The sequence below is a fragment of the Terrapene carolina genome, unplaced genomic scaffold (assembly GCF_002925995.2).
Source record: "Terrapene carolina triunguis isolate 2854851 unplaced genomic scaffold, T_m_triunguis-2.0 Scaffold62, whole genome shotgun sequence".
Taxonomy (NCBI): domain Eukaryota; kingdom Metazoa; phylum Chordata; order Testudines; family Emydidae; genus Terrapene; species Terrapene triunguis.
Window position 1 is genome coordinate 57,320,820 of NW_020664413.1, and position 24,061 is coordinate 57,344,880.

The following is a 24,061-nucleotide window of genomic DNA, read 5'->3' on the forward strand; positions in this document are numbered from 1 at the left end:
CGTGCTGTGTGTATGTGCGGCCGGTAACGGGCAGCGAGGGGGGCGCGCGCTGTGTGTATGGGGGGCCGGTAACGGGCAGCGAGGGGGGCGCGCGCTGGAGTGCGGGGCGGCGGGGCCAGGGAGCCCTGCGGAGGGGCAGTAGGTTTATGGTCGGGTGCCGTGAGGGGCTGGGAGCCCTCTCCACCCCCCAGCCCGGTGTACGGCCACGGACAGTCACTCACCGCCATGCAGCTTGCGGGGGCCGGTGACAGGAGTCCCCAAAGCAGCCGGGGCCGCTGACGGTTCCGGCCCGTTGGCCCCCACCCAGCGTTGTAGCAGGTGCCGGCTGTGGAGCTTCCCTGGGACCAGGCGAGCCGCCCCGCCTCCGAGCACTCGAGACCGGTAGGGGCTGTCTGTCACGGCGGGGCGGGTCAGGTGAAGGCTAGGGGGTGGGGGGTTGTACTCCCGCCCCGCCCCGCCCCACTGACACGGGCCAGTAGGGAACGGGGGGCATCCGTGACCCCAACCTGCAGAGCACCTGGCTCTGCCCGGGGCCTGCAGGCCCCACGTCCCATTCCTCGGGCACCCCCTCTACACCCCATTTTGTGCTGTCTGGTTGCTGCCCTGACACCCAGAGGTGGCGGCATTTCAGTGGTACCTTTCTAAATAATGGGTGTGTGACCTACTGTGGGGTGAAAGGGTGCATGTGCCCTCAAATATTTAATCCAGCCTTAGTTGATGATGTCATGTTGTCTTCTGGTGGTGGTGGTTTGCCCAAGGGTACGGGGGGCTTTACAGGCAAGTAAGAAGACATGGGCTCTGCCCTTTTAAACTTCCACTCTAAACTAGACATGGCATTGCCTAATAGTGTCAACCAGCCAAGGATGGGGATGGGTACGATACAGGTTTTCTCCTTGTCTCCTATATAGGCATAAAAGTGAGAGCTAATAGCACAGGCCAGAGCAGCGATGCCTGATGGAAAGCTAACCTGGAATTAATTTTGTTTTGAGAAAATCATCTCCACTGTCATTCCAAATCCTATGGACTACTTATGGCCCCATTTAATTTTGAAGATGGTGACCAGCTCCCAAGGTAATATGGGTATGCAGATTTTGCTGTGTACTCCAGTGACATTTAAAATGTCACATTTTCCCCCAAAATATTTAATTGTGTTCCAGTTGAGGGAACTCTGAAAACAAGACCTTTAAAATGGGGTGGGGGGAGGGAGGAAATCCTGCTGAGACTGTTCTTCTCCTTGCATTCAACAAAAATCATCCAGAGTGAAAGATGTACCTCTGAGGTAAAAAGAGAAATGGGGAAAGTCAAGTGGGAAAAAAAATGAACACAAAACTTAAGTATTGCTCTGTGTCAAAAACTAAGTAGGCAGCCTCTTGTCTTAAATAACCGCTTTAAAATATTGCTCTATACTGTCCATTACAGTATTATTTGATGTATACTAAGAGACAGCTTCTGCTAGCAAACCTTTGATAATTGCTTAAAGTTTTCAATGTAAGTAAAATGTATAAGAAAAATGAAAAACAGTTGTCAAGACTTTTCAGTTAATTAAGAGATTGACCAAAATTGTGATTCTAGAGCAAGACTGGTGAAAGAATAGTTAGCTATACAATTCGGTCCCCACAGCAGTGAAACATAGTTGAATATCTTTGTGGAATTGTCATAAATCCCATCCAGTATTCTCAAACTATTGATTTATTCCACACTACAGCCCCAATCCTGCAAGTTTCCATGGCCAGACCCTGTGCTTATGTACAATAACTTGCAGGATCAGGGCTTAAAAGGAAATCAGCACTAGAATTCTCCTTTTTTTTTAATGCCAACTTCAAAAAAGAAACTCACAAGCAGGCTATTGATTAGACAAGGTATAGAAGAAAGGAAATTATTTTTAACTTAAACAGGAACAAAGTAAAAATCTGACATGGCACTTCTTTCCTATCCAAAAGTTAAAAGGCACTTTTAATTGCAAATCCTACAGTCCTCACCCAGGCAAAAATGAGTAAATGCTGCAATATGATCACTTGTCATTCACCTTATTGTTAAAGAAACAAACTATTTCCCAGTTTATTTATATAGTTCCTTGATCTGCGTGTATAGTTAGGACACACAAAATTGTACAAGAAAAATATGCAAAAATATATTGGTCAGAAGTAGAATCATCTTCAGATGGGATACTCAAGCATCCTTGGTTCTAGAGAATTTTCATTATGTTCCAAGAATTCATTCACTATTTGTCCCCTATTTTAAAATCAGCTCATATTGACCATTCAGATTGGTATGATGAAAGAGGTAAACACACATACTCCTGGAAAAACTGCTTCATTAAGACCTTTGTAAATTAGAGCATAGGACCTGAACAGAATCTATAAAACATTTTCAAGGCCAGTTAAAAATTTTTCCTTAATCTCTAGCTAGACTCTGAATGTAAACTGAGTAGCGAGCAGGGGAGATACTGATGTAATCTTGTATTGTGTAACATCTGGTATCATTTTATAACGTTGGGCAAGTTATAGTGCTTTTCTAAATTAAAAAACAACCGTGAACCTTTTGAACTACAACCCGTGTGTAATCCGAAGGTGACCACAAACACTAAATACAATGGATCATAATACTGTAATTTCAAGTGGGCCTTTCTTGATCGTTACAATATTTGATAATTACTTAAAACTTCAGCTGGTCACTCCAGTGATGCAACTGTAGCAGACACAAGATTTTGACTCATTGTTTCTTTAAACATCAGCCTTGATATCTGCTCCCAGGGAAAATTAGTAGGCAGAGCAGAATTCTGAAGATGTATTTACAGTAGCCTCATACTGTTCTGAACAGAGGACAGGTTTGGCAACAGGGATAACTAGAAAGAAATACTAAAGTGGTGTATCAGCAGCTCATTCTGAGTTCTGGTATTAAAGGGGAAATCCAACAGCAGAAACAATTAGAAAGGTGCCCAGGCCTATGAGACTGAGTGTTAAAACATGAGTTCTCTTGGGGGTTGGGGGAGAGGAAGGCAAGATTATATATTTATTTATGTGCATCTATTAATCTTAAAAGAACAACCCATGTGTATAATCTGTACTACTTATTTTGTCTGTCAAAGCTACAAAAATAAATGGAAACTAGAACTATAGGTCATTCACACACTGGTAATTCAGAGAAATAATACTCACTGACTGATGTATCCATTTTTTAAATTGGCTGCTGGTGGAGAACACAGCTAAGCAGCAGTATCTTTGATTAAAACACAGTAACAGCTCAAATGGTTGTGTGCATGAGATTTTTTTTTCTTTACAATTAAAATGTATATTTTAACCTTTGGAACATTATTTACTTCTAATCATTCATATCAGAATGCAAGTTTAGATGTCCTTGTCACTATACCTTCAAACCACAGACCCTTTTTTTCTTCCAAGTTAAAAATAAATAAATCAGAAAATAGAATTTTTCCCTCAGGTACTTTTATAACGACTAGGCAAGAATGTAAATTACAAACCTAGAAATAGCCTTTGGAATACTCTAAAAGGATAAGGAAAACAAACTGATCCCTCCATCAACTAAAAGACCACTCCATCAGTCTTTATTCAGTAAAGACCCCCTCTACAAGTCAGTTTTGCCTAAGGATTACATGTCTAGGCACAAAAATACCTCATTTTTACATTCTTTAAAAAAAAAAAAAAAAAATTAAACCAACAAAGCTAAATTCTATCCCCTTTCAGACCCTTTTAATAATTCATAAATGGTTTTTGCTTCATTACTTTAATGTCTTTTATTGCTGTCAGCGAATCTTGGAACAAATCTAAAGTCTTTCTTTACATGGGTACCACTTGAAGCACACGCAGTCAGATTTTTGTAGTCCTCAATGAAGAATAATATGGGGACTTCTATTCTTAGCCTGTGACTTAACTATGTTGTAAAAATATTAATCTTATTGAAAACCAAGACCTATATCATTTTTAAAAAATGCAAAAACTCTCAGGCTTTAAATGTCTGGGGTTGGTTTATAACAAGAATGTGTAATTTAGGAATGATTAGTTCCTTTGATACCCTGAACTATTTGTATACTATTTAATGGGGCAGAGCTCTTCCACTAGAGCTTGTAATGAAAACAGTATCACCAGGGGAGGAAGTGAGCCCCCATGGATGTCTAACTAGTTTGTTACAAGATTGAAGCCTTGTGAAATTTCTGTGTTTTCCTCCCCCCAGAAAACAGGTGAATTGTTGATCTATATCCTCTAAAATAAAGCTGATTGTGCATTAAATGCCACATCCTCAACCCAGCTAAATGAACAGATTGCTTCTACTAAATTGTAAAGAAAATTCTCTGATGCAAGTTATTTGCTGATGTGAAAATATACCGAGAGATCTGAGCACTTAACTTGCTCTTTGTTACAGAAGAATGTGTTCTAGTACTGAGATTCTCAGGCAACTCCCACACATGTTGAACCCTTATATTTTATAGGAAATATTACTCAGAGGACACCAGATTAAGATGATTTACTAATTTCATGTGGGGGAGGGTAAGAGAAAAAAAATCATATACACAACTCCTTGGGGTATCCAGCTGAGAATAGACAGTTACAATAAATGGATCTGATAAAACATTGCTTTGTCTGCAGTCTTTTTGCCAACTGGTACTTAGAGCTTCAGTTTGGACCGGGCACCCTATACTGCACAATAAGGGTTTCCTTAGCAGTTGGATATTCCATTAATGTATTACTGTATAGTATGTTAATCTGGCTAATGAATTGAGCATTTTTTTTCAATATCAGCCAGTAATTTTTTTTAAAGTGTACATTTACACCACCTTAATTTATGAATGACAGGAACCAAAATATTCCATTTGCCAATAAAATCAATAGAGAACACCTTGAAACTATAATGGTGACATAATTTGCATCACAACTCTATTAAGGACCTTATCCTAATTCCATTTCTTTCAGTGGAAGCAGGATCAGATGTTGTTCAGGGGTGAGGGGTGAATCTTGAGCTAATAAGCACCTCCAGCTACCACTGAAGCACCTGGAACTTGTGTAACTCAAGTACCTACTTGAGCAGACTATACTGAACTTTATAGATAAAAGCTTTATAAAAAAGAGAATGTGAATTAATACAAAATAATTTAGTTTAGTGAGTAATTCATCTAGCAATCTCAGTAACACTTTACTTTTAATAAACTCCAATGTTCTTTATATAGTCCTTATGAGAGAAAAGGAGACAAATGTTTGATTTCAATATCAGACCAGATAAGCGTGAGGTTGCTTGGTGGTTCTGTCTGTCTGTTATAAATACATATACATGTTGCTATAATACAAAAACCAGAAAGGGCTGCTCTCTGGTACAAAGTAGAAGCAGACAGTTTTTCTAGGAGGCTGTTTTCTTCAGATGCTGAACTGTATGTTATCTAAAAACTTCCAACAGGTTAGGGCTACTGGAAAGTAACCTCTAAAATCTTCTTGCCATTCATTTTCATGCTCCAACATCAGAGGTTGTTGCTGAATATCTATAGGAATATAGCTTGTTGTCTGCCCCTCCACTCAACAGCAACTGTAATGGGGAAAAACAAGTTGTGCCCACTGTCAAACCAAGTAAATATCCACACAATTTTTGTCCCTGGGCAACACATATGAGCTGAATAAATATTTAAAATTATTCCTCAGCAGTCTGATTCTGTTCTTCCTCTGAAGAGCTAAATGTCAGGAGTAACAAACAATGGTGATGTGAACCCCATAGTCCGTTTTAATTGGTTCAAATTCAGAAATAATACAGGCCTATATCTTACCCTCCTACAAAAACCAATTAGGGGAAGGTAAAGCTTACGTGAAAAAGTCTAAGGCTTTCACTGGTCTGCCACATCTCAGTCTAAGAGGTAGGGCCCCTGGGACTGTGGAGTTGGAGTCTCCAAAACCTATGCTGTGCTTAGATACATGCAGCTGAGCCCCAAGGTAAACATCATGCTCCTGCCCATGCCACAAAGAAGTGGCAGCACACCTTTGCCAGGTCCAGCTGCCTGTGCATGCTACCTCCATAGTCTAATGCCACAGAGGAGAAAATGCCGCTTAGAGGAGCACAGGAGTAATTTTCATCATAAGTTCCCATGTCTAGAGAAAGAAACATGCCACCTGGAGTGGCTGTTCTGACTTCCACCCTTCCTTGATTTTGTCCCCCTAATGCTATGGTGCAGAGCTTTCATATAATCCCCATGGACGGGAGGGGGATGGCCATCTGGTAATGATGGTGAATAACCACTTTTCCCCTACAGAGAGTCCACCCTAACCCATCCTGCTACAATTAAGGCCTTCTGGTCTCCTCCATGCCATACAAGCAAAAGAGAGAATATGATCCACGCACACCAACAGGAGATATCCAATAGTAAAAAGTTCATTGTTGTTCTCTAGTTTAGAATTAAACATCAATCATACCATCATCAGCCCCTTTCCCATCCAAAACACACATTTAAGGAATAAAATCCCGTTCCTCGAATTCTTACCCCTGCTTCTGTCCATTCCACACACAAAACCTTGTCTTCATGAGCAGCCAAATCATAGAGAGGAGCCTTGCAACTGATAAGATAGACATTTAGAGTCATAAATTAAGTAAAATTATATACAAAGTTTTCACTCCTAGAAAATTCTGGGTTTGATCACACTATAATCTTGTAACATTTAAAAACCATACTTCTACCACTATACTTCTTGGGGGAGAACAGAATTAAGCCATACACTGGTCTTCCCACCACTGAATTCAGACAACAGCTGTTCCTGATTCTAGCATGTATTTCTGTACGATTGTGTCTATACTAGGTAAGTGGATCATTGGTAACTAGACCAGTCAGATAGCATCAGTGGTGCAGGATGTCTACACAAGACATGCTCTTTTGGCCCACATGCACACTTGTACTATATTACACCATTAGAAAGTTGCACTGCCTTTTGGGTACGCTCTGGAGCAGTGCCTTGTTGGAAATTCTGAAGGGCCTTCTGGGAGCCCAGAGGAATTGTGGAATAAGAAGTCAAGCTCCCATAAGGCTTTGGGTAGCGGTGCCATTTCCTACTCCTTTTCGCAAAATGGAAACCAGGGGTGAACACTTAGCTCTTGTTTCTTACTCAATAAAAAAGGATTCTGATGAGGCTAATGAAGAACAGTTGCAAAGCATCTGAGGCAAGGCCATGGAGAATGTTCTGAGAGCACCTCCAGAGCAACAGAATCAGAGCAGTAGCTACTGACAAAATCTTTGGTGCCCCCACCCTGGAGTAGCTAGCTTTTATGCAGTATCTGAGGATTATATTCACTCAGGAAATGCAATTTTTGGATCCTGACCAGGGCCATGGACTGATGAGAGAAAGTTGTTCAAGGTGTGGCACCAGGAACAGTAGGTGCATAACTCAGAATGGAGGAAACAATCACTGTACTTCTGTGGTGAGCTAGCCTTAACACTGCAGCACCAAACCAACAGGATGAAAGCTCTGTTCAGTGTTGGAAAAAAGAGTGGTGACTTCTCTGTGGCAGCTGACTACCTCAGATGGCTACTGGTGAGTAGGGCACCATTTTTGTGTTTGGGAAGTCTTGTGAGACCTATTGTTGTGAAGGTGTGCATGGTAACACAAACATCAGATATCCACAAGTCTATGAAGTCCAAGATACCTCCCCAAGAAGCTCACATGAGTTTTTAGCTCTACTCCTGCCATGTTCAGCATAGGAAAAAAATCAAAAATAGTAATCTCATTAAACAAGTTGCAGGCAGGTGAAAAACTAGGTACACAGTTTATTATTAAAGCCTTGATTATGCAATCAAACCCTAGACCAATTGGTCTTCTCTACCATTACCCCTTTCAAGTCAGATGTTGTTGGACTTAGACTAGTGGTTCTCAACCTTTCCAGACTAATGTAACCCTTTCAGGAGTCTGATTTGTCTTGAGTACGCCCAAGTTTCACCTGACTTAAACTACTTGCTTACAAAATCAGACATAAAAATACAGGTGTCACAGCACACTATTACTGAAAAACTTCTTACTTTCTCATTTTTATCATATAATTATAAAATAAATTGATTGGAATATAAATATTATACTTACATTTCAGTGTATAGTATATAGAGCAGTATAAACAAGTCATTGTCTGTATGAAATTTTAGTTTGTTCTGACTTTGCTAGTGCTTTTTATGTAGCCTGTTGTAAAACTAGGCAAATATCTAGATGAGTTGATGTACCCCCGGAAGACCTCGCATATCCCCAGGGGTACATGGACCCCTGGTTGAGAACCACTGACCTAGACCTCTCGCTTTTGCAAGTATCTGTTTCAGACACAAACTACTCCTTTCCTTGCAGCTACGTGTTATGAAATGTCCACAATGGGAAGCAAATCAAACTACACACATTAGGCTCCTTCCGGAAGACAGATACTCCTAAAAATCTTGCTAGGGTAACTAAGATTTAAAAAAAAAAAAAACCCACAAAAAATTAAACCCACTAGCAAAATTATTAATGAAACCTCTTTCCACATCATCTCACTCAGTGCAGTATTGCCACAGAAATCCTGGGTGGGAAGGTCAATGCAGTTGATTTCAATGTCCAGCCACAGAGCTGCTGGCAGAAGGCAAGTGCATTTCTCGCTCTTCTATTAGGTGTTTCTAATCTCCATACGGATTCCAGAAATTTAGTTGGAGTCTCCATTTAACTTCCCCATATGCTTTTGTTGTGTCACTAGGCTACATGAAACTCTACGTGCTACCTGTGAATATTAAAGAATGGCATTTACCTCCTTGTGTCCCAAATCTTGACAACGTTGTCTAGAGAACCTGAGATTAGCTGTTGCTCATGTGTAGGGGACCACTTCACAGACGTCACCCAGCCAGTGTGAGAGGTCAAAGAGAGGAGTACCAAGGAACCATCTGGGACAGAGAAAATGAAAACCCACCACCCCAATTTACAGAAATGTATACAGGTCAGTTTAAGATATTTATAAAATCCATCAGTATACGAGAAGCAGTCAAGATTAACACATGTGGGGGCCGGGTAGTTCTTCCTGCTCATCATGTCATAAGATTGTTTCAGACAGCATGAGAGGTTAAAACGCACGCACGCACACAAGCTCCTGTAGAAAGGACAAAAATCTAACCACCTTATTGTTACCAAAGAGGCACGTTTTCCACTGTTGAAGGAGTTTCTTTGATGAAGATTACTGAATGGCTCTAGGGATCAGTAATGGGATATGAAGCCTTTTATCCAGGGGCAGCTCTATGTATTTTGCCGCCCCAAGCACGGCAGTCAGGCGGCTTTCGGCAGCGCGCCTGCGGGAGGTCCGCTGGTAACGTGGATTCGGCGGCATGCCTGCGGGAGGTCCACCGGTCCCACGGCTTCGGCGTGCCCGCCGCCGAAGCCACAGGACCGGCGGACCTCCCACAGGCATGCCGCCGAAGGCTCCCTGACTGCCGCCCCTACAGCGACTGGCAGGCCGCCCCCCGCGGCTTGCTGCCCCAGGCACGCGCTTGGTGCGCTGGTGCTTGGAGCCACCCCTGCTTTTATCTCTAGCTTATTGGTTCAAATCTGGCCTGGTTTGTAGTGGCTAAAAAGACATTCCTGTCTGGCTTATGATGTGTGGTAGTCTGTCTATATCATGAACTGCAATGATTGGCAGTCATTTCAGACTTGTAAGGAGTACAAAGTTTGATCAGACATGTAATCAGCTACTTTTTCACTTCTACAGATGGTCTCCCCTATTCAGGGTTTAGGCACCCTGACAAAACAGTGGCATTTAACCCACTGATAAAAGTGACCTTAGATTTCAAGGCTGTTAGCAGGGCAGCTTTCAAAATTCACTAAAAAAGAAATGTCTTTAAAAGAGAAGAATTGGATTTGTTTTCCAAGTTACTGTCTAAGGAATGAAAGTTATTAAGAATGAAAAGGTCATGCCTCAAAAGGCAAAAAGCAATAGTACTTAAAATAGCCAATTAAATGAGCTACTGCTGTGGTCAGCTGAAACAAGGCTCACTAAGAGCAGGGAGGGAATGAGGATAGCTTCTCATCACTTTACACAGTCATGGGAGCATTTTTGCAATGGAATGTGGAAAGGATCCGGGTTCATACAGCTTTCCCTGTCCCCACTGCTCCTGTTAATTTTTGGTTAAAATCGTCTAGCTCCCCAGTTAGGAAACAGTTACAGACAAATACCAAAGTTTGTGTGTGTATATCTTATGAAATGTGTTAAGATGTACCCCCTTCTCTCAACACACATTAATTTGAAAAGTCATTCGTGTTACCCACACATTCACTTTTGCTCACCTTTAGTGCGGGGATCCCATAATCTAATGTGTCTGTCAGTACTCCCAGATGCTAGACGCCGACACAATGGTGAGTAGGAGATAGAATTAAATACTTTGTTTCCGGTCTGCATAAGAAAAGAATTCATAAGTTAGGAGCTACTCTTGTAAAAATTCTAAATTCAAACTGAACTGGAGTTACACCAGTGGGAATCTGGTGAAGTTTTAATGTACAACATGTAAAGAAATCTCACCAAAGTTGATTTGAGACCTCCTGTCTCCACATCCCATATTTTAATTGTATGATCCCATGATGCACTACAAATTTCTTCAGCATCTGACCACAGCACAGAGGAGATGGCTTCAGTATGGCCAGAAAGAGTTGTAATGGGAGTCTAGAAATTAAATAAAGTATTAAGATCAGAAAAATAGTGGCTTAGTATTGTATTTCACCAAATAAATGTTTGTATGTAGATTAATTTTCAGATATTTCATCAGAAATTTCCCCCTACACATATTTATCAAAAAGGGAAAATATTTTCCATTTCCATGCTTTTCAGCTGAGATTCTACATAAATCCTGACCACTTCTTACCCTGGTTAGTCCCAGCTGTTCAATTTTCTGCTTCTTCCTTGGTCTGTTTGCTGCTTCCTCTATTTCATCCTCTTCATCTGTAGGCACTAGGATGGAAAGAAAGCCAAGCTTGATTTAGAAGGTTTTGGGATGCATTCCCAGCTAAGTACTTACATGCCTCCCCACCCCCATCACCACAGTATCCAATTGCCTGCCAAACATAAATTTAATCCTCAACACTCCTGTCAATTAGATCAGTATTATTATTCCCATTTTACAGCTGAGGAATTTAGGCACAAATAAATTTACTCAGATCTTCCACGTCCTAGATGAATTCCTCTACAAGACCATCCTTCTTTCATGGAAAAAAACTCAATAAATCCATCCTATATTCTGTACACAGTCACTCTATATTTTAATTTACACATTTATTTATATAGAAATATAAATGGGCATTTTGAAAGGAGGCATCCAACTGGCTAGCGAAGGACTGTATGGTTATTTTATGTCACCAGGTCAGGATCAGTTTAGTCAATTTATTGTCCCTCAAGTCACAATGCCTATAAAAGAAGATTAGGAAAAGAGTCCACAACTTCTTAAAGTGTCCATATTAAAAACTACAAACTGTACGAGCCTACTGAATGCTAAAATCTGTAGATAGTATTTGGAAAAAAGACACCCAGTTGGCAGCTATACGTGAAATCTAAGTGTTTAAGTTAAGTGTACGCCATGACCCTGTAATTAAATCTGTGCAGAGGTCTGCCGCATTATGTCAGTGCAGACTGGGGGCTTTAATCTGTTTTAAGTGACAGTGTCCATTATCGCAGAAAAAACAGAAGTTAAATTGTTAAAACTGAACTCTTGGGACAGTTACTGTTGCACCATAATAAATTACTATAGTGAGGAGGCGTGGCCTCCCTCTGAGACTGATCCGCTCCCCATCCCCTGGTAGGTGGATCCAGGCAAGCCACGCCCCCCCTCTCCCTCCCCAGAACCAGAAGGGCGGGACAGGAAGTTTAAAAGGCAGGCCCTGCAGTTCAGTTGGGTGAGAGCCGGAGAAGGGAGCAGATGTCCCTCGCCTGCTGCTGAGCCCTGTGCCCGAGACGGAGCTCTTCAGTGCCGAGAACCCTGAAGGGGTGTCGCTGGCCACATACCCCGAGGAGAAGGAGGAACCCCAGGAGATGGAGGTACAGTAGGAAGTAGCCCTGGGGCACTAGATATTAGTCCGGTTTGGTTGCCAGAGTAGGTCAGTGTGTTTCAGTGGGATCCCTGCTGACCCAGTGGTGGAGGGTTCTGCCATAGTCAGGGCCCATGGTTAGGATCCGGTGGAGTAGGGTGGGCCTGGACCTCCCCATCCCCTGCTACCAGCCCCACCCCTGGAGTTGGCAGCCTCCCCACCTTAGGCTGGATGGCCTGAGACAGCTTGTTGCTCTGCCCCACTATAGGCAACTATATTTAAGGGGGGGGAAAACCCACAAGAACATGCATTTTATTCTCAGAAATGGAAAATGTATAAAAGCAGTAACACGTCAAAATAAGAGTTTCTGGTATAACTGAACATATTATATATATAAACTTCAAAAGTGAAAAATTAAAACATAATACCCATTTAAAATGGTTAAAATAAAATCTATTCAGAAGTTTCAGTCATTCCAGATCATTAAATTTTAAAACTCTCAATTAGAGCCAAAAATTTCAGGCAAAGTATTCATAAAATATTAATCTTACCTGCAGACCAGATCTTTAACATCTTATCCCAAGATCCACTGCAGAACTAGATGAACAGAAACTTTTTATTAAAAAGATTATGTAAAATCCAACTAGTTCACATAAGCCACAGAAAGTCATCTTTCTGCTCAAAATGTTGCCTATGCTACCAAAATCATCTTCAGCTTTGTGTGCAATATTAAGGGTTTTATGTATCTTTTCTTTTCAATACAGCACTTACTTCCATTACGTCGAATGCAAGGCTATCACCAATTTATAAGTGCTTTGGTATCCACAATTAATACATAGGTTTATACAAATTGTATGCACTTGACAACATACGACCAATTCACATGCGGAGGACAAAAAATTTGATTTTTACACATAAACAAGCAAAACTGAATCCACAACTCACTAGCTCAACACAGATCTCCTGCAAGTAACTCACTTTAGTTCTTGTGCAGTCAACTGCTATAGAGTCCACACTTCCAGCATGTCCTCTACAACAGTGAAGGGCTTTCACTTTGTTCCTCTCTACATTCCACTCCCACAGCAGGATAGTCTGATCCAGAGAGGCACTGAGTAGCAGGCATGACAAACTATCTAAGGAAGGAAGAAAGTGCCAACATACAAATCCAATTAAGGAAATCTTTCTAAAAATCCTTTTAGAGGAAGTAAGATTAAGATTTTAAAAATTTACACAGTGACCCAATACAAATTAAGAGATTCATGTAAATACACCGGACCCTAGCTAGAATGTGGGATTTGGGATCCATGCGCGGTACTGAATTAAAATGAATTGCAATTAAAGTAATTAAATTTGGGATCCATGGCCGCAACCGTGTTGTGCGAATTCACTCTATATAGACGCGTGTTCTAGCGAGGGTCCGGTGTATCACAGATTTAAATGTACAAATATTAATGAAGATTAACTTAGAATATTTAAATAGTTATTAGAAAATACTGGAGTTTGTTTAAAAAGTATTTTATCATGAGGGATTTTACTCAATTATTTCATTTCTAATATATTACAAGCAGTGCTTACAATAGCTGTAACATTTAGGTTGGCAATTGAACCTGTATGTTTTCCAGTAAATTGCTCTAGCCCCACTCCCAACCAGTATAAGGTGTACTGACCTTTTTTCACCCATGTCACATCTTTCACCACCTCTGTGTGCCCAGCAATTGTCATGATGGATTTTCCTTCTAAAGACCAGATTCGAGAAGTCTGATCATAAGAGCCAGTCAAGATCCTAGGGGATGCAGATATTGAAACATTTTTTAAAGCCAATGGTGCATCACGGGAGATCTTTTCAATTAGGAACTTTGAAACTATTAGTATGATAACCAGTTAAGAGACATGAATAAATAAAACATCTCCTTTATGTAAATCTTAGTCCTCTTTGAAATAAAAAAAAGTTAACATTAAAATTTAACTTGTTTGCAAAAACTGGATCAAATTTAGATTTTAATAGGTTCAAAACAAACTTTCTTAAGGAATGAATTAGCTGTGGATTTCTAGACAAGGTATACAGGAGAGAGAAGTGAGAATATTGATCATTCTGGTAAATTAAATGCTGAAGTCTCATGTCTAATTTAAGACCAACCAAAGAAAAATTATAATTATAATAAATTCTTTACACTGATTAGCAAAGCATTTTCAATCCATTAATAAATGGGGGAGTCTCAGTATAATCAATAGTTAACAACAGCTCTGGAAATATCTATAGTAGAACCTCAGAGTTACGAACACCAGAGTAACGAACTGACCAGTCAACCATACCCCTGATTTGGAACCGGAAGTACACAATCAGGCACCAGCAGAAATGGAAAAAGAAATAGCAAATACAGTACAGTACTATTAAACGTAAATTACTAAAAAAAAAAAAGTGAAGCAGCATTTTTCCTCTTCATAGTAAAGTTTCAAAGCTGTATTAAGTCAATGTTAAGTTGTAAACTTTTGAAAGAACAACCATAATGTTTTGTTCAGAGTTACAAACAACCTCCATTCCTGAGGTGTTGGTAACTCTAAGGTTCTACTGTAGTAGAAAAGACAAGTAGTGTGGTAAACATTTCTTTAAAAGCACTCCAGATAAGGGTTTTGAAACTACAGTAATAACTTAGAATTAATATCTGAAGTATAAAATATTGAAATGTTAGAAATAAATGTAAAAAGACAGCAAGTTGTTGTTGTTTTATTAAAGGAGATAATATCATCAGTGCTACTCATCAGTTCTAACTCATACCAGGAGCAAATCTCATCCTCTTATGCATGGTACCTTCCTACTTGGGTTAAAGTTACTGTCAAGGTAGCATGGAGGAGCTCAAACTTCAGCTAATTTCCCAGGCATATGGCCTGCATATAAACAATTGATTTAAAAGGTAGAAAAGTCATTTAAAGGAAAAGAGAAATATGGAATGGGAAGAAAACTATGTTAAAGAGAAGTACCAATTAATAACTATGGAATCAGCTACAGACAGTGGGAGAAACCAAGATGGAAACTTATGACTGGCTTAGTGGGTCTGCGATACCATTCTTCCGTAGCTTCAATAGAACTGATCCAGTCGTCATGGAACATGCATTCCTCGGGTTGAGGTGCAGTGTACTTCTCCACATATTCTATTTCCACCACTTCCTCCTAAACTCTCAAAAGACAAGAAGCCCATCAGTGTGCTTTTTCTTTTTAAATAAACAATCACAATGATCTAGTACAGTAGTTCCCAACCACTCCGAGCAGTGGTATCAATTGGCAAGACAAAGGTATCAACTATACAAGCCAGAGTCCCCTACCTTCCACGCGCCTGTGTGCGCTCTACTCTGCCTTAGAAATTGAGCTGCTACTGCAAATGGGGATTCAGGTAGCCCTAACTCCTTGACAGGCAAGCATATGCATAACTGAACAGAAGGCCGATGGTAGCAATGCATCAGGGCCCAGCACAAAGATTCATAATTAAGGGCCCAATGCTGCAAACACTTAAGAATGTGTGTAATTTTACTTAGGTGAGCAGTCCTATTGAAGTCAATGGGCCTACTCACATGATTAAAGTTACACACATGCTTAAGTGTTTGCAGGATTGGGCTCTTAGCGAATGAGCGTTACCTTAAGTACAAGTACATCACTACTGATCAACGCTACCTATTGGCTTATCAAATTACTACTAAGACAGTGTTTAAAAGTAGCTGCAAATGATTTCCAAAGTAAGTGTTGTTCCTTTTCTTTTCTAGGTTTTCCCCACTATGCTTATCATGCTTAGTAGTGGAGTGTCTATAATACTTCATATCATTTGACCTACATAGGGCCACTGACTACAGACTAGCAGAGCAGGAGACAAAAGTACATTGATGGTGACCAAAATGGGACCAGTCTCCCTCCAGAACTGTATGAAACCAGACAACAGGAGAAGGAAGTGTCTCAGGTTGCTCAACAGCAAACTCTAATCATTAGGAGCACTTTCAGGCTCCAAAACAAGTCTTGGTGAATCCTCCATGGGCAAAAGAATAATGCAGGGTTTTCAGAGGAAAATAAGGGAAATTATTTGGGCTTCATCAGAAAGGCAAAGGAATACTAAGGGAGAAAAATACATGGAATATAGAGAACTTTCCTAATCAGAACTGTAAACCAGATCAAATTTAAAATCTGTATCTAATTAAATGGTCTAGGTCGGGATCTTTAAATCCCATCATCCTACAGCGTGGTCCACAGAAAGTGCGTATGACTTACTGTTGAGATGTTTTCCGCTTCCATGTGTTTGACCAGTGACATACGCAAGAACTGGCCCTTGACAAGGAAATCAAACTCCACATATTTGTGGTCCTCTAAGACAAACAAGAAACAATGTTTAAATTTCAAGTCTTAACTTATACAATCCAGAAAAAAGAGCAAATTTTAGGGACAGAAACTAAATTTAGTTAAAATAAATTCAAGGGCCACCTTCTTCTCCCAAGTATCAGAGGGGTAGCCGTGTTAGTCTGGATCTGTAAAAGCAACAGAGAGTCCTGTGGCACCTTTAAGACTAACAGATGTATTGGAGCATAAGCTTTCATGGGTGAATGCCCACTTCGTAGGATTCATGCACTCTGTTGCTTCTTCTCCCAGTTACAACTGTTCAACCACATTATCTAAAAGGGATTACACAGATTTAACTGAGGGCAGATCTTGACCCAAAGGATGCCTTGGAGAAAACAGCACTTAAGTTTCTATAAGTAGCATCTCTGGAGCCAGGACTCCAGGCTTCTAAGGTGTTACCTCTTCAATTTTGGTTACAATTTGAGAAGTTAACAACAACTTTTAAAGTTTTACATGGGCTGAGACCCAATTATACCTCCACTTCTGCCTGCTGGAGCATCTCTGTCGTTGGCTAACCAAAGTCCCAGGTACCAACCTTTGGAATTTGCCTCCCCTGACTGCTCACCAGGGAAAGAGTCAGGTGAGTTTCAAATAACACTGCAAGGTTTTAGTCAGTCAACTGGATTAAAATTTTTGTTTCTATTTCTTTTTTTTTCTCTTTCACTTTAGTTGGATGATCTAGACAAAATGATTTTTATTGTTAGCATTGCAATAGTGCCTACAGGGGACGATCAGGATTCCAATGTGATAAGTACTGTATAAATAGAATGGGGGGCTGGGAACAGTCCCTTCCCCAAAAAGCTTACAATCTAAATATGTAGCCAGACAAAAGGTAGAGAAGAGCCAAGTGAGAACAAAGTAACGGTGAGATTGACACAACAAGTATGTCTCTTTTTTATTTTTAAAAACACAAAGGGCAGGACTGCTTATGGGTTTTACACTCTTGATTTCCCCCAATCATTCATGCGATCAGTCCTGTGCAAGCAGACCCGTACTTGTGTATGGTTCCACTGACTTCAATCAAACTCTGGCTTGGTCTACAAAGTTATATTGCCATAGCTATGTCGGTCAGCATTGTGAAAAAACCCATACCCAGAACAGTGCTTTTGCCAATGCAGCTAAAGTTGTTTGGGGAGGGGATGTTCCTACACTGACATAAGAACTCTCTCTTGGTGTAAACTGTTTCTACGCTAGGGGGCTATGCCAGTATAGCTTTGCCAGCATAGACACCATACTGTATACATGTACAGTACATCTTTGTGGGCATAAGGATCCATCTGCATGGATCTGAGTGCAGAATCAAGGGCTATATTTTTAATAATCATGTACGATGCCTAGAAACTGTTAAAGATACTATAAGACAAGTAAGAACAATAAGGGAGGTAAGATCCTCTATGAAAATTTGAAAGGAGAATTTTGCCCAACTGTGAAAACAATTGTTTTTCCAACCAAGGAATCTTGACGAGTCTTGTATGCTTTGCTGTACGCATGTTCATAAGTCTTTGCAGGAGTGGAACCTTTGTATTTTAAGCCCCTATAGTTTACACACTTATGAAGAGATTCTAAATACTTTAGTAAGTTTCTATTTTTTTTTAAAGTATTCCTTTTTCTAAAAGAGGTAAATCACCTTCCAAATACATACCATGTTTAGCTTGCAGCAATTTATTGATGATGTTACTGAGATCAGCAATTTCAGAGGCTGCTGGGATAGAGAATGGAACATCATCTACTACATACCTAGAGGGAAGAAAATAGGAATTTACTTATTGAGAAGTGCTGAAACTCACAGCTCAACAGGTACAAAATAAGCATATTATTTAAAAGTCTGTGATACAGCTCTTTTTGCAAGTGAGGAGTTTAAACACTTTGCAGTTTGAATGGACACATACTTTATTTGCACTTGTTTCAAGAATCCTGCCCATCCTAATCTCATTATACTGTATAGTTTAGGCTCCCTTTGGTAAGATTTTCTGAAGTTCAACTCGTGCGTAGCCAAGCAAGAACCAGGAACACTTTTTTTCACCTTTTTTGAAACTTCCTCTCTAACATTCACAAATACAATAGCTCGTAATATACACTATAGTATCTCCAAATTCATCTCTAAGATCCAAGCGAAATCTAGCTGGTAGAGAAGCCAGTGGCACGGGGAAAGTACAGAAAATGAGTGAATATTAAAAGAGTTGCTAAAGCCCCATCCCTTACAGCTGTACATTTGCCAACGCTTAGATTATGGCCCTGATCCCACTCCCCCTAAAATCAGAGAGGATGCCTCTGACTTCAGTGGAAGCAAAATGAGGGCCACCGTGTACATCTTGATTACAGATGTTATAGAGGCACTCACCGATATTTTCAATTAACTTGTAGGAATTTATGGAGTTTTGTTAGGGAATGCTGTTTGCCAGGAAAGATGAAGTAAATAAATCTATCCTCCCCAACCAACCAACTCTACAAAACATCCACCCACCCCAGTAAGATTTGACCGTGTAGCCGTAGCCTCAATTTCCCTTCTTCTAGTTGCTCTCCTTCCCACCCACCCACCCTGCCGTGGTGGTGGCCTGCACATGGTGTGTGACCGCTCAGGATGAGCATCGCTCATCAGTATCGTTCCTGTCCACGCTTCCCTTGCCCCCACCCCCGGGCAGTTAGGCCATCCCACACTCACTTGTGGTTCTCGGTGAAGAACCGAGCCTGGAGCTGGGCCATTGGGTCGGAGAGGGCGAGGCTGGGCCGGGGCGGTGTGCGTGCGTCTGTGCCCAGCTGAGGACTGACACGGGGTGCAGGACAGGAGGCTGGACCCGGCCCTGAGCTCTCTCTCCCCAGCCAGAGGAGCAGAGAAAGCACGTGTCTCGGAGCCGCAGTCAATCAGCCCGGAGCAGCAGCACAGATCGAGCATTCCGCCAGCGATTAGTGGGGGCTGCTCTTAAGGGCCCGGAGCCGCTCCCTCTGTCAAGCCGCGCTGGACGCTCCGCCCACCAGTTCCTGGCTGGGTGAGAATGGGAGCTACTCGCGCACGCACCCACGCTGCAGCCTGTGAGGCAAATGCAGAGACCCGCCAACCTTCATTATGGCAGGCTCCATGGAAACTACCAGTCCCAGCATGCAGCGCGGCCCACGGGGATCAGAATGGCAGTCAACGAGGTGTCCCGAGACTACAAATCCCAGCACGCATAGCGCGAGAGGCCACAACTCCCAATATGCCATGCGCCGCCTCACAGCCGGGTAGCGACTTCTTCCCCGTACCACCTGTCAGCTTCAGTAAGACTTTTTGGGGGCCATTATTTCCGGGTTGTACGGTGGCCCATGGGGACCACACCACACGGTAGGGAGGGCGTTGCTGCGCCTGCGCTATACGGCTGTCTCCATGGTGGTGCCTACGAGAGCCAAGACGAGGTTGAGTAGACTCGTTCTGAATTTTCTCTCCGCTTCCTTGACTCCCCTGCAGGGTTCGCGGCAGCCGAGGCGGGAGGAGCCGCGCCCAGTCTGCCCTCCCCACCCCCTCCGCGCGCGGGGCGTTCTGGCTCCCAGACCTGCCAGGGGGCTGTGGGGCGGCGCCGCGGAGGAGGGGGGCAGCCCCCCGGGGCTATTGTTCTGCGGGGCCAACATGGCGGGGGCCCGGCTCTGCCCCCGGGAGGTCCTGGCAGGGCGGCCGCCCGCCCGCGCTGCTCCCCGCCCGGCGTAAGGAGAGGTAGAGCCGCTGCCCTGCCTCGCCTCCACCCTGGGGGGATGGACAACACAACAGAGCCCTGGCTGGACCCGGCCCGCAGCCCCTCAGTGTGGGGACGGACAGGGGAGGGGAGAGGGGTAGTTAGGACAGGACCGCGGCTCCCCAGTGTGGGGAGGGGGGAATCAGGGCCGCGGCTCCCCAGTGTGGGGAGGGGGGAATCAGGGCCGCGGCTCCCCAGTGTGGGGAGGGGAGAGGGGTAGTTAGGACAGGACCCGCTGCCTGTCGGAGGGGGGGGGCGGTCTGGACAGGACCTGCTGTGCCCCCCGGGGGGCGGGGGGGGGCCCACGGGCCCCCGGGGGGGGGGGGGTGGTAAGAGATTAAGGGTTCAGGTTAAGGCCCATGGGGAGATGGAAGAGTGGGTATCAAGCCTAGATCCCACTGCCTTCTTCCTTTTGAAGCGGAAGGCTTTTGCTGTATATGTCAATGAGACATTTACAGGTCCATTCATCATGTTTGGCGTTTCCCTCTACAAATTGTGCTGGTAGAGTTGGTGACACAGTCCCTGGGATGTATGCATATAAACATGTATGCACACATCCTGTACAATTCTCTAGGAGATACTGAGTTACTGGCGTATAAGATTTGGGTATGTTTCATGTACTTGTTCACTGTTGATGATTTACTGATGTGATTTGGTGAACCTTAATGTTCATGTAACATAACATCTAAAAATAAAGTTTTATTAAAATCAAATTTGGTGGATTTTAAAAAAGTACTGTACTTATAAATGAATTCAGTATTTTGGAAAAAGATGTTTGGCTGGATACCTTGCATCTGTTTGATTCCTTTTGCATCTTGGTAACAGTTAGTTATGGCCTCGCTATAAGTGAGTAGCTGTATCTGTCTATAATGTGTAGCGGTTCTCCCGGTAACCTGATAGAGAAGGAAGGGTTGTCTTGATGTTTTAAATTAGTAAGATTTATATGCTTTCTTCAGAAATACATTTTTAAAAAATCGACGTCTTGCAAGTGTAATTGATGTAAATGCTTTTTTGTTGTTTTTTTAGATCTGTAATATGTACACCTAGTTAATAATTGCAGAAAGACACTAAGCAATAGCTTTTCCACAATTTTTTAAAAAGCCTACTGAATAATTACTATAGTTTATAGAAATAACATGAAAGGCACTATATAAGTGGGTCAGCAGTTACTCTGAGTCTTTCTTAGCTCCCCTCACGACAAAGATTAAGAAAATTTCGGTCATATGTTAAAAATATGTGTGTGGCCAATGTAACTCATTTTCATTCAAGAAGCCATGACTATTGAATATGCTCAATTACTTTACTATCACTGGTACCCATCATTAATGATTTAGTTGATGTAGAAATGTCTCATAAAACACACTTCTTTTGAAGGGGCATTTAATTGCATCGAGGCTGTGTGACTGTCTCAAAGTTTCTCCTAACTCAGCACTATTTTCATGGAAAATTGGGGATGATATTGCTATTGATTCCTTGAGTATGACATAACTAAGGCCCTACCAAATTCATGGTCCATTTTGGTCAATTTCAGTCATAGGATTCTAAAAATCATAAATTTCATGATTTCAGTTATTTAAATCTGAAATTTCACGGTGTTGTAATTATAGGGGGTCCTGACCCAAAAAGGTTTTTTTGGGAGGGAGGAGGGGTGTTGCGGTACTGCTACCCTTGCTGCTGCTCGTGGAGGCACTGCTTTCAGAGCTGAGCAGCTGGAGAATGGTGGCTGCTGGCCAGGAGCCCAGCTCTGAAGGCAGAGCCGCCACCAGCAGCAGCGCAGAAGTAAGGATGCATAGTATGGTATTGCCACCCTTACTTCTGTGCTGCTGCCAGCAGAGCTGGGCCCTCGATCAGTAGCTGCCACTGTCTGGCCGCCCAGCTCTGAAGGCAGCAGCAAGAGTGGCATGGTATGGTATTGCCACTCATACTTCTGCGCTGCTGCTGGTGGGGCACTGCCTTCAGAGCTGTGTGCTTAGCCAACAGCCACCGTTCTCCTGCTGTCCAGCTCTGAAGTCAGTGCAGAAGTAAGGGTGGCAATACCATGACCCCCCTGCAACTCCCTTTTGGGTCTGGACCCCAAATTTGCGAAACACTGGTCTCCCCTATGAAATCTTTATAGTATAGGGTAAAAACACACAAAAGACCAGATTTTCATGGCCGTGAATTTGGTAGGGCCCTAGACATAACTAACTTCTTTAAAACTCATTTTTTTCCTATCATAAGATGGAAATAGGATAAACAGTAAGGTATTTACTCATCATAACTTCTCTTATTGGTACCAGAAAATATGAAATTGCACACATCAAATTTGATTGTACGTTTGTATGACTCCAGGTACAGATTTCAAGAAGTGTCTTTGTATTTTTCCAAATCCCCTTCTGTTTTTTCAGTGTATGCTTTTTGTGCAAAGCATGCTTATTTGCCAGAGCAGTGGAATAACCTGTCCCTTTTGCAACTTAGTTTTCTTCTATAACTAAAATACTGTAGTAATGAGAATAATTAGAAGTTCAGTTCTAAATCTTAGTGCTCCCATCTGCATTTAGGGACCACTCTTTCACTGCCTTCAGTAGGAGGCCTCACAATAATAGATCTATGGAAAACAGGAGCAAGACTTGGTAAGAGAACTTAAAGTCACTTCAGTCTGGAACTGCCACACATTGGGAACCATTGCTTGCTATGTCCAGGTTACTGTTTCTATTAATCGATACCTAAAAATGTCATATAAATTTCTGAAGTGTTGGAAAAAATTAAATACACAAAATAAATTATAAAATATTCTGGTTGAAAAAATTAATAAACCTATCATAAAATTTTTAAAAATAGTGTTCTGACTACAGTAAGAGCTTATAAAAATACTGGATAGTGTGTTCTGGTCTCAGAGCTGTAGTCTGCTGAGGGTTAACTGGTCTGTAAAGAGGAAAAAATTCACCTCCATCTTGCTGGTTCCCAGTCCCTCTCTAGAGTTTGGTGTCCTACGCAAAATAAGTTTGCTGATCTCAAAGTAGTTGGCAAGAACATACAGCACATTACTAAAAGAACCACCGCTATTGGTGACCATAGTCTCATCAGAGTAATAAAGGACTGAATGGGCATTGTCTCTGTCTACCCTAGGCTTTTTTTCCCCTTCACTAAAAAGTCTCATCAAAGCTACAGTGGTTCAGCTTCACTGCCAACTGGGAGAACTAGCATACAACTGGATTCTAGGTGGTAGCTATTATTTTAAGTCTCATGTTATGTAACCCTTCTCAGAACAGGTATATATTTCTCAGTGTTTAAAACGCTGATGCCAGTCAACACCTTGCCTATGCTCGCACTTCCACATGCCAGTGTTTGTATCTATGGAACTGAACCAGTGATAGCAACAGTGGTAAATTTTAAAATTTCATACTGTAGACATAGTCATTGGCTATAAACTTCTACCCCTACAAGGTGGAGCTGAGGCCTATTGGCAGGGTACTGAAAATGTTTGTGCGGTACCTATCTGACACACCTGCAGAGAGCTCTGCTTTCAATCCAGCACTACAGAAACATTAAATTCATTCATACACACACAAAAAGGCCGATAGAGGAACCAATATGAAAATAGAACTTCATTCTCAACATTCTATAAAATTTATAATATAAAATAAATGTATATATTAAATAATCCAGATATATTTTAAAGAATCCAGATATATTTGATAGTTTTACTCCAGATTTGTAAATGCTGCATCAAAGGGAGAGGGAGTTATTTGGGTATATTAGTTGACGCAGACAAAATCTTCAACATGTGTATAACTGAACTGTCTGAATTGAAGAACATAATAGCAACTATTATTTTGTAATCTATTATTAAATATTTATTTACTCCTAAATGAGATATTAAAATTACATCTCTGGAAAGCCATTTTGCAGACAGTGCACTTAATTTTTCTCAAAAGGCTAAATTGTATTGCTTAGACTAAAATACCCTATTTTACTATTTTTATTAGAGAGATTAATAATACATT

At 41.7% G+C, this 24,061-nt stretch overlaps 3 protein-coding genes across 3 annotated transcripts in view; 1 reads left to right on the forward strand and 2 right to left on the reverse strand.

The window, feature by feature from the left end:
* The window catches only part of LOC113406006 (islet cell autoantigen 1-like protein), a 31,964-nt gene extending 31,707 nt beyond the window's left edge, over positions 1-257 (reverse strand). The window contains exon 1 of the mRNA XM_026647776.1: positions 222-257. The gene's annotated coding sequence lies outside the window, so the exon portion shown is untranslated. The remainder of the gene's footprint in view (positions 1-221) is intronic.
* A 4,786-nt stretch (positions 258-5,043) lies between these two features.
* WDR12 (WD repeat domain 12) lies at positions 5,044-19,194 on the reverse strand. Its single transcript, XM_024217724.2, has 13 exons — positions 19,034-19,194; positions 18,014-18,108; positions 16,246-16,340; positions 15,056-15,162; positions 13,661-13,776; positions 12,972-13,126; positions 12,545-12,590; positions 10,838-10,923; positions 10,498-10,638; positions 10,266-10,371; positions 8,743-8,875; positions 6,476-6,548; positions 5,044-5,532 (listed from the first exon to the last, which is right to left on the reverse strand). The coding sequence occupies exons 1-13, from the start codon at positions 19,072-19,074 to the stop codon at positions 5,455-5,457; spliced, it is 1,272 nt and encodes a 423-aa protein (XP_024073492.1). The 5' UTR covers positions 19,075-19,194; the 3' UTR covers positions 5,044-5,454.
* A 509-nt stretch (positions 19,195-19,703) lies between these two features.
* CARF (calcium responsive transcription factor) overlaps positions 19,704-24,061 on the forward strand; it is a 53,630-nt gene continuing 49,272 nt past the window's right edge. Inside the window, exon 1 of the mRNA XM_024217706.1 lies at positions 19,704-19,761. The gene's annotated coding sequence lies outside the window, so the exon portion shown is untranslated. The remainder of the gene's footprint in view (positions 19,762-24,061) is intronic.

What these genes read in the sequence shown, in the direction of transcription:
- WDR12 (XM_024217724.2), bottom strand. Translation starts at nt 19,074, where the DNA reads ATGGCCCAGCTCCAGGCTCGGTTCTTCACCGAGAACCACAA. An exon ending in AAGCGGAAAACATCTCAACA is followed by an intron (nt 15,163 to 16,245) that starts GTAAGTCATACG and finishes TTGAGAGTTTAG; the next exon opens with GAGGAAGTGGTGGAAATAGA. An exon ending in GTTAAAGATCTGGTCTGCAG is followed by an intron (nt 10,924 to 12,544) that starts GTAAGATTAATA and finishes TTTCCATCCTAG; the next exon opens with TGCCTACAGATGAAGAGGAT.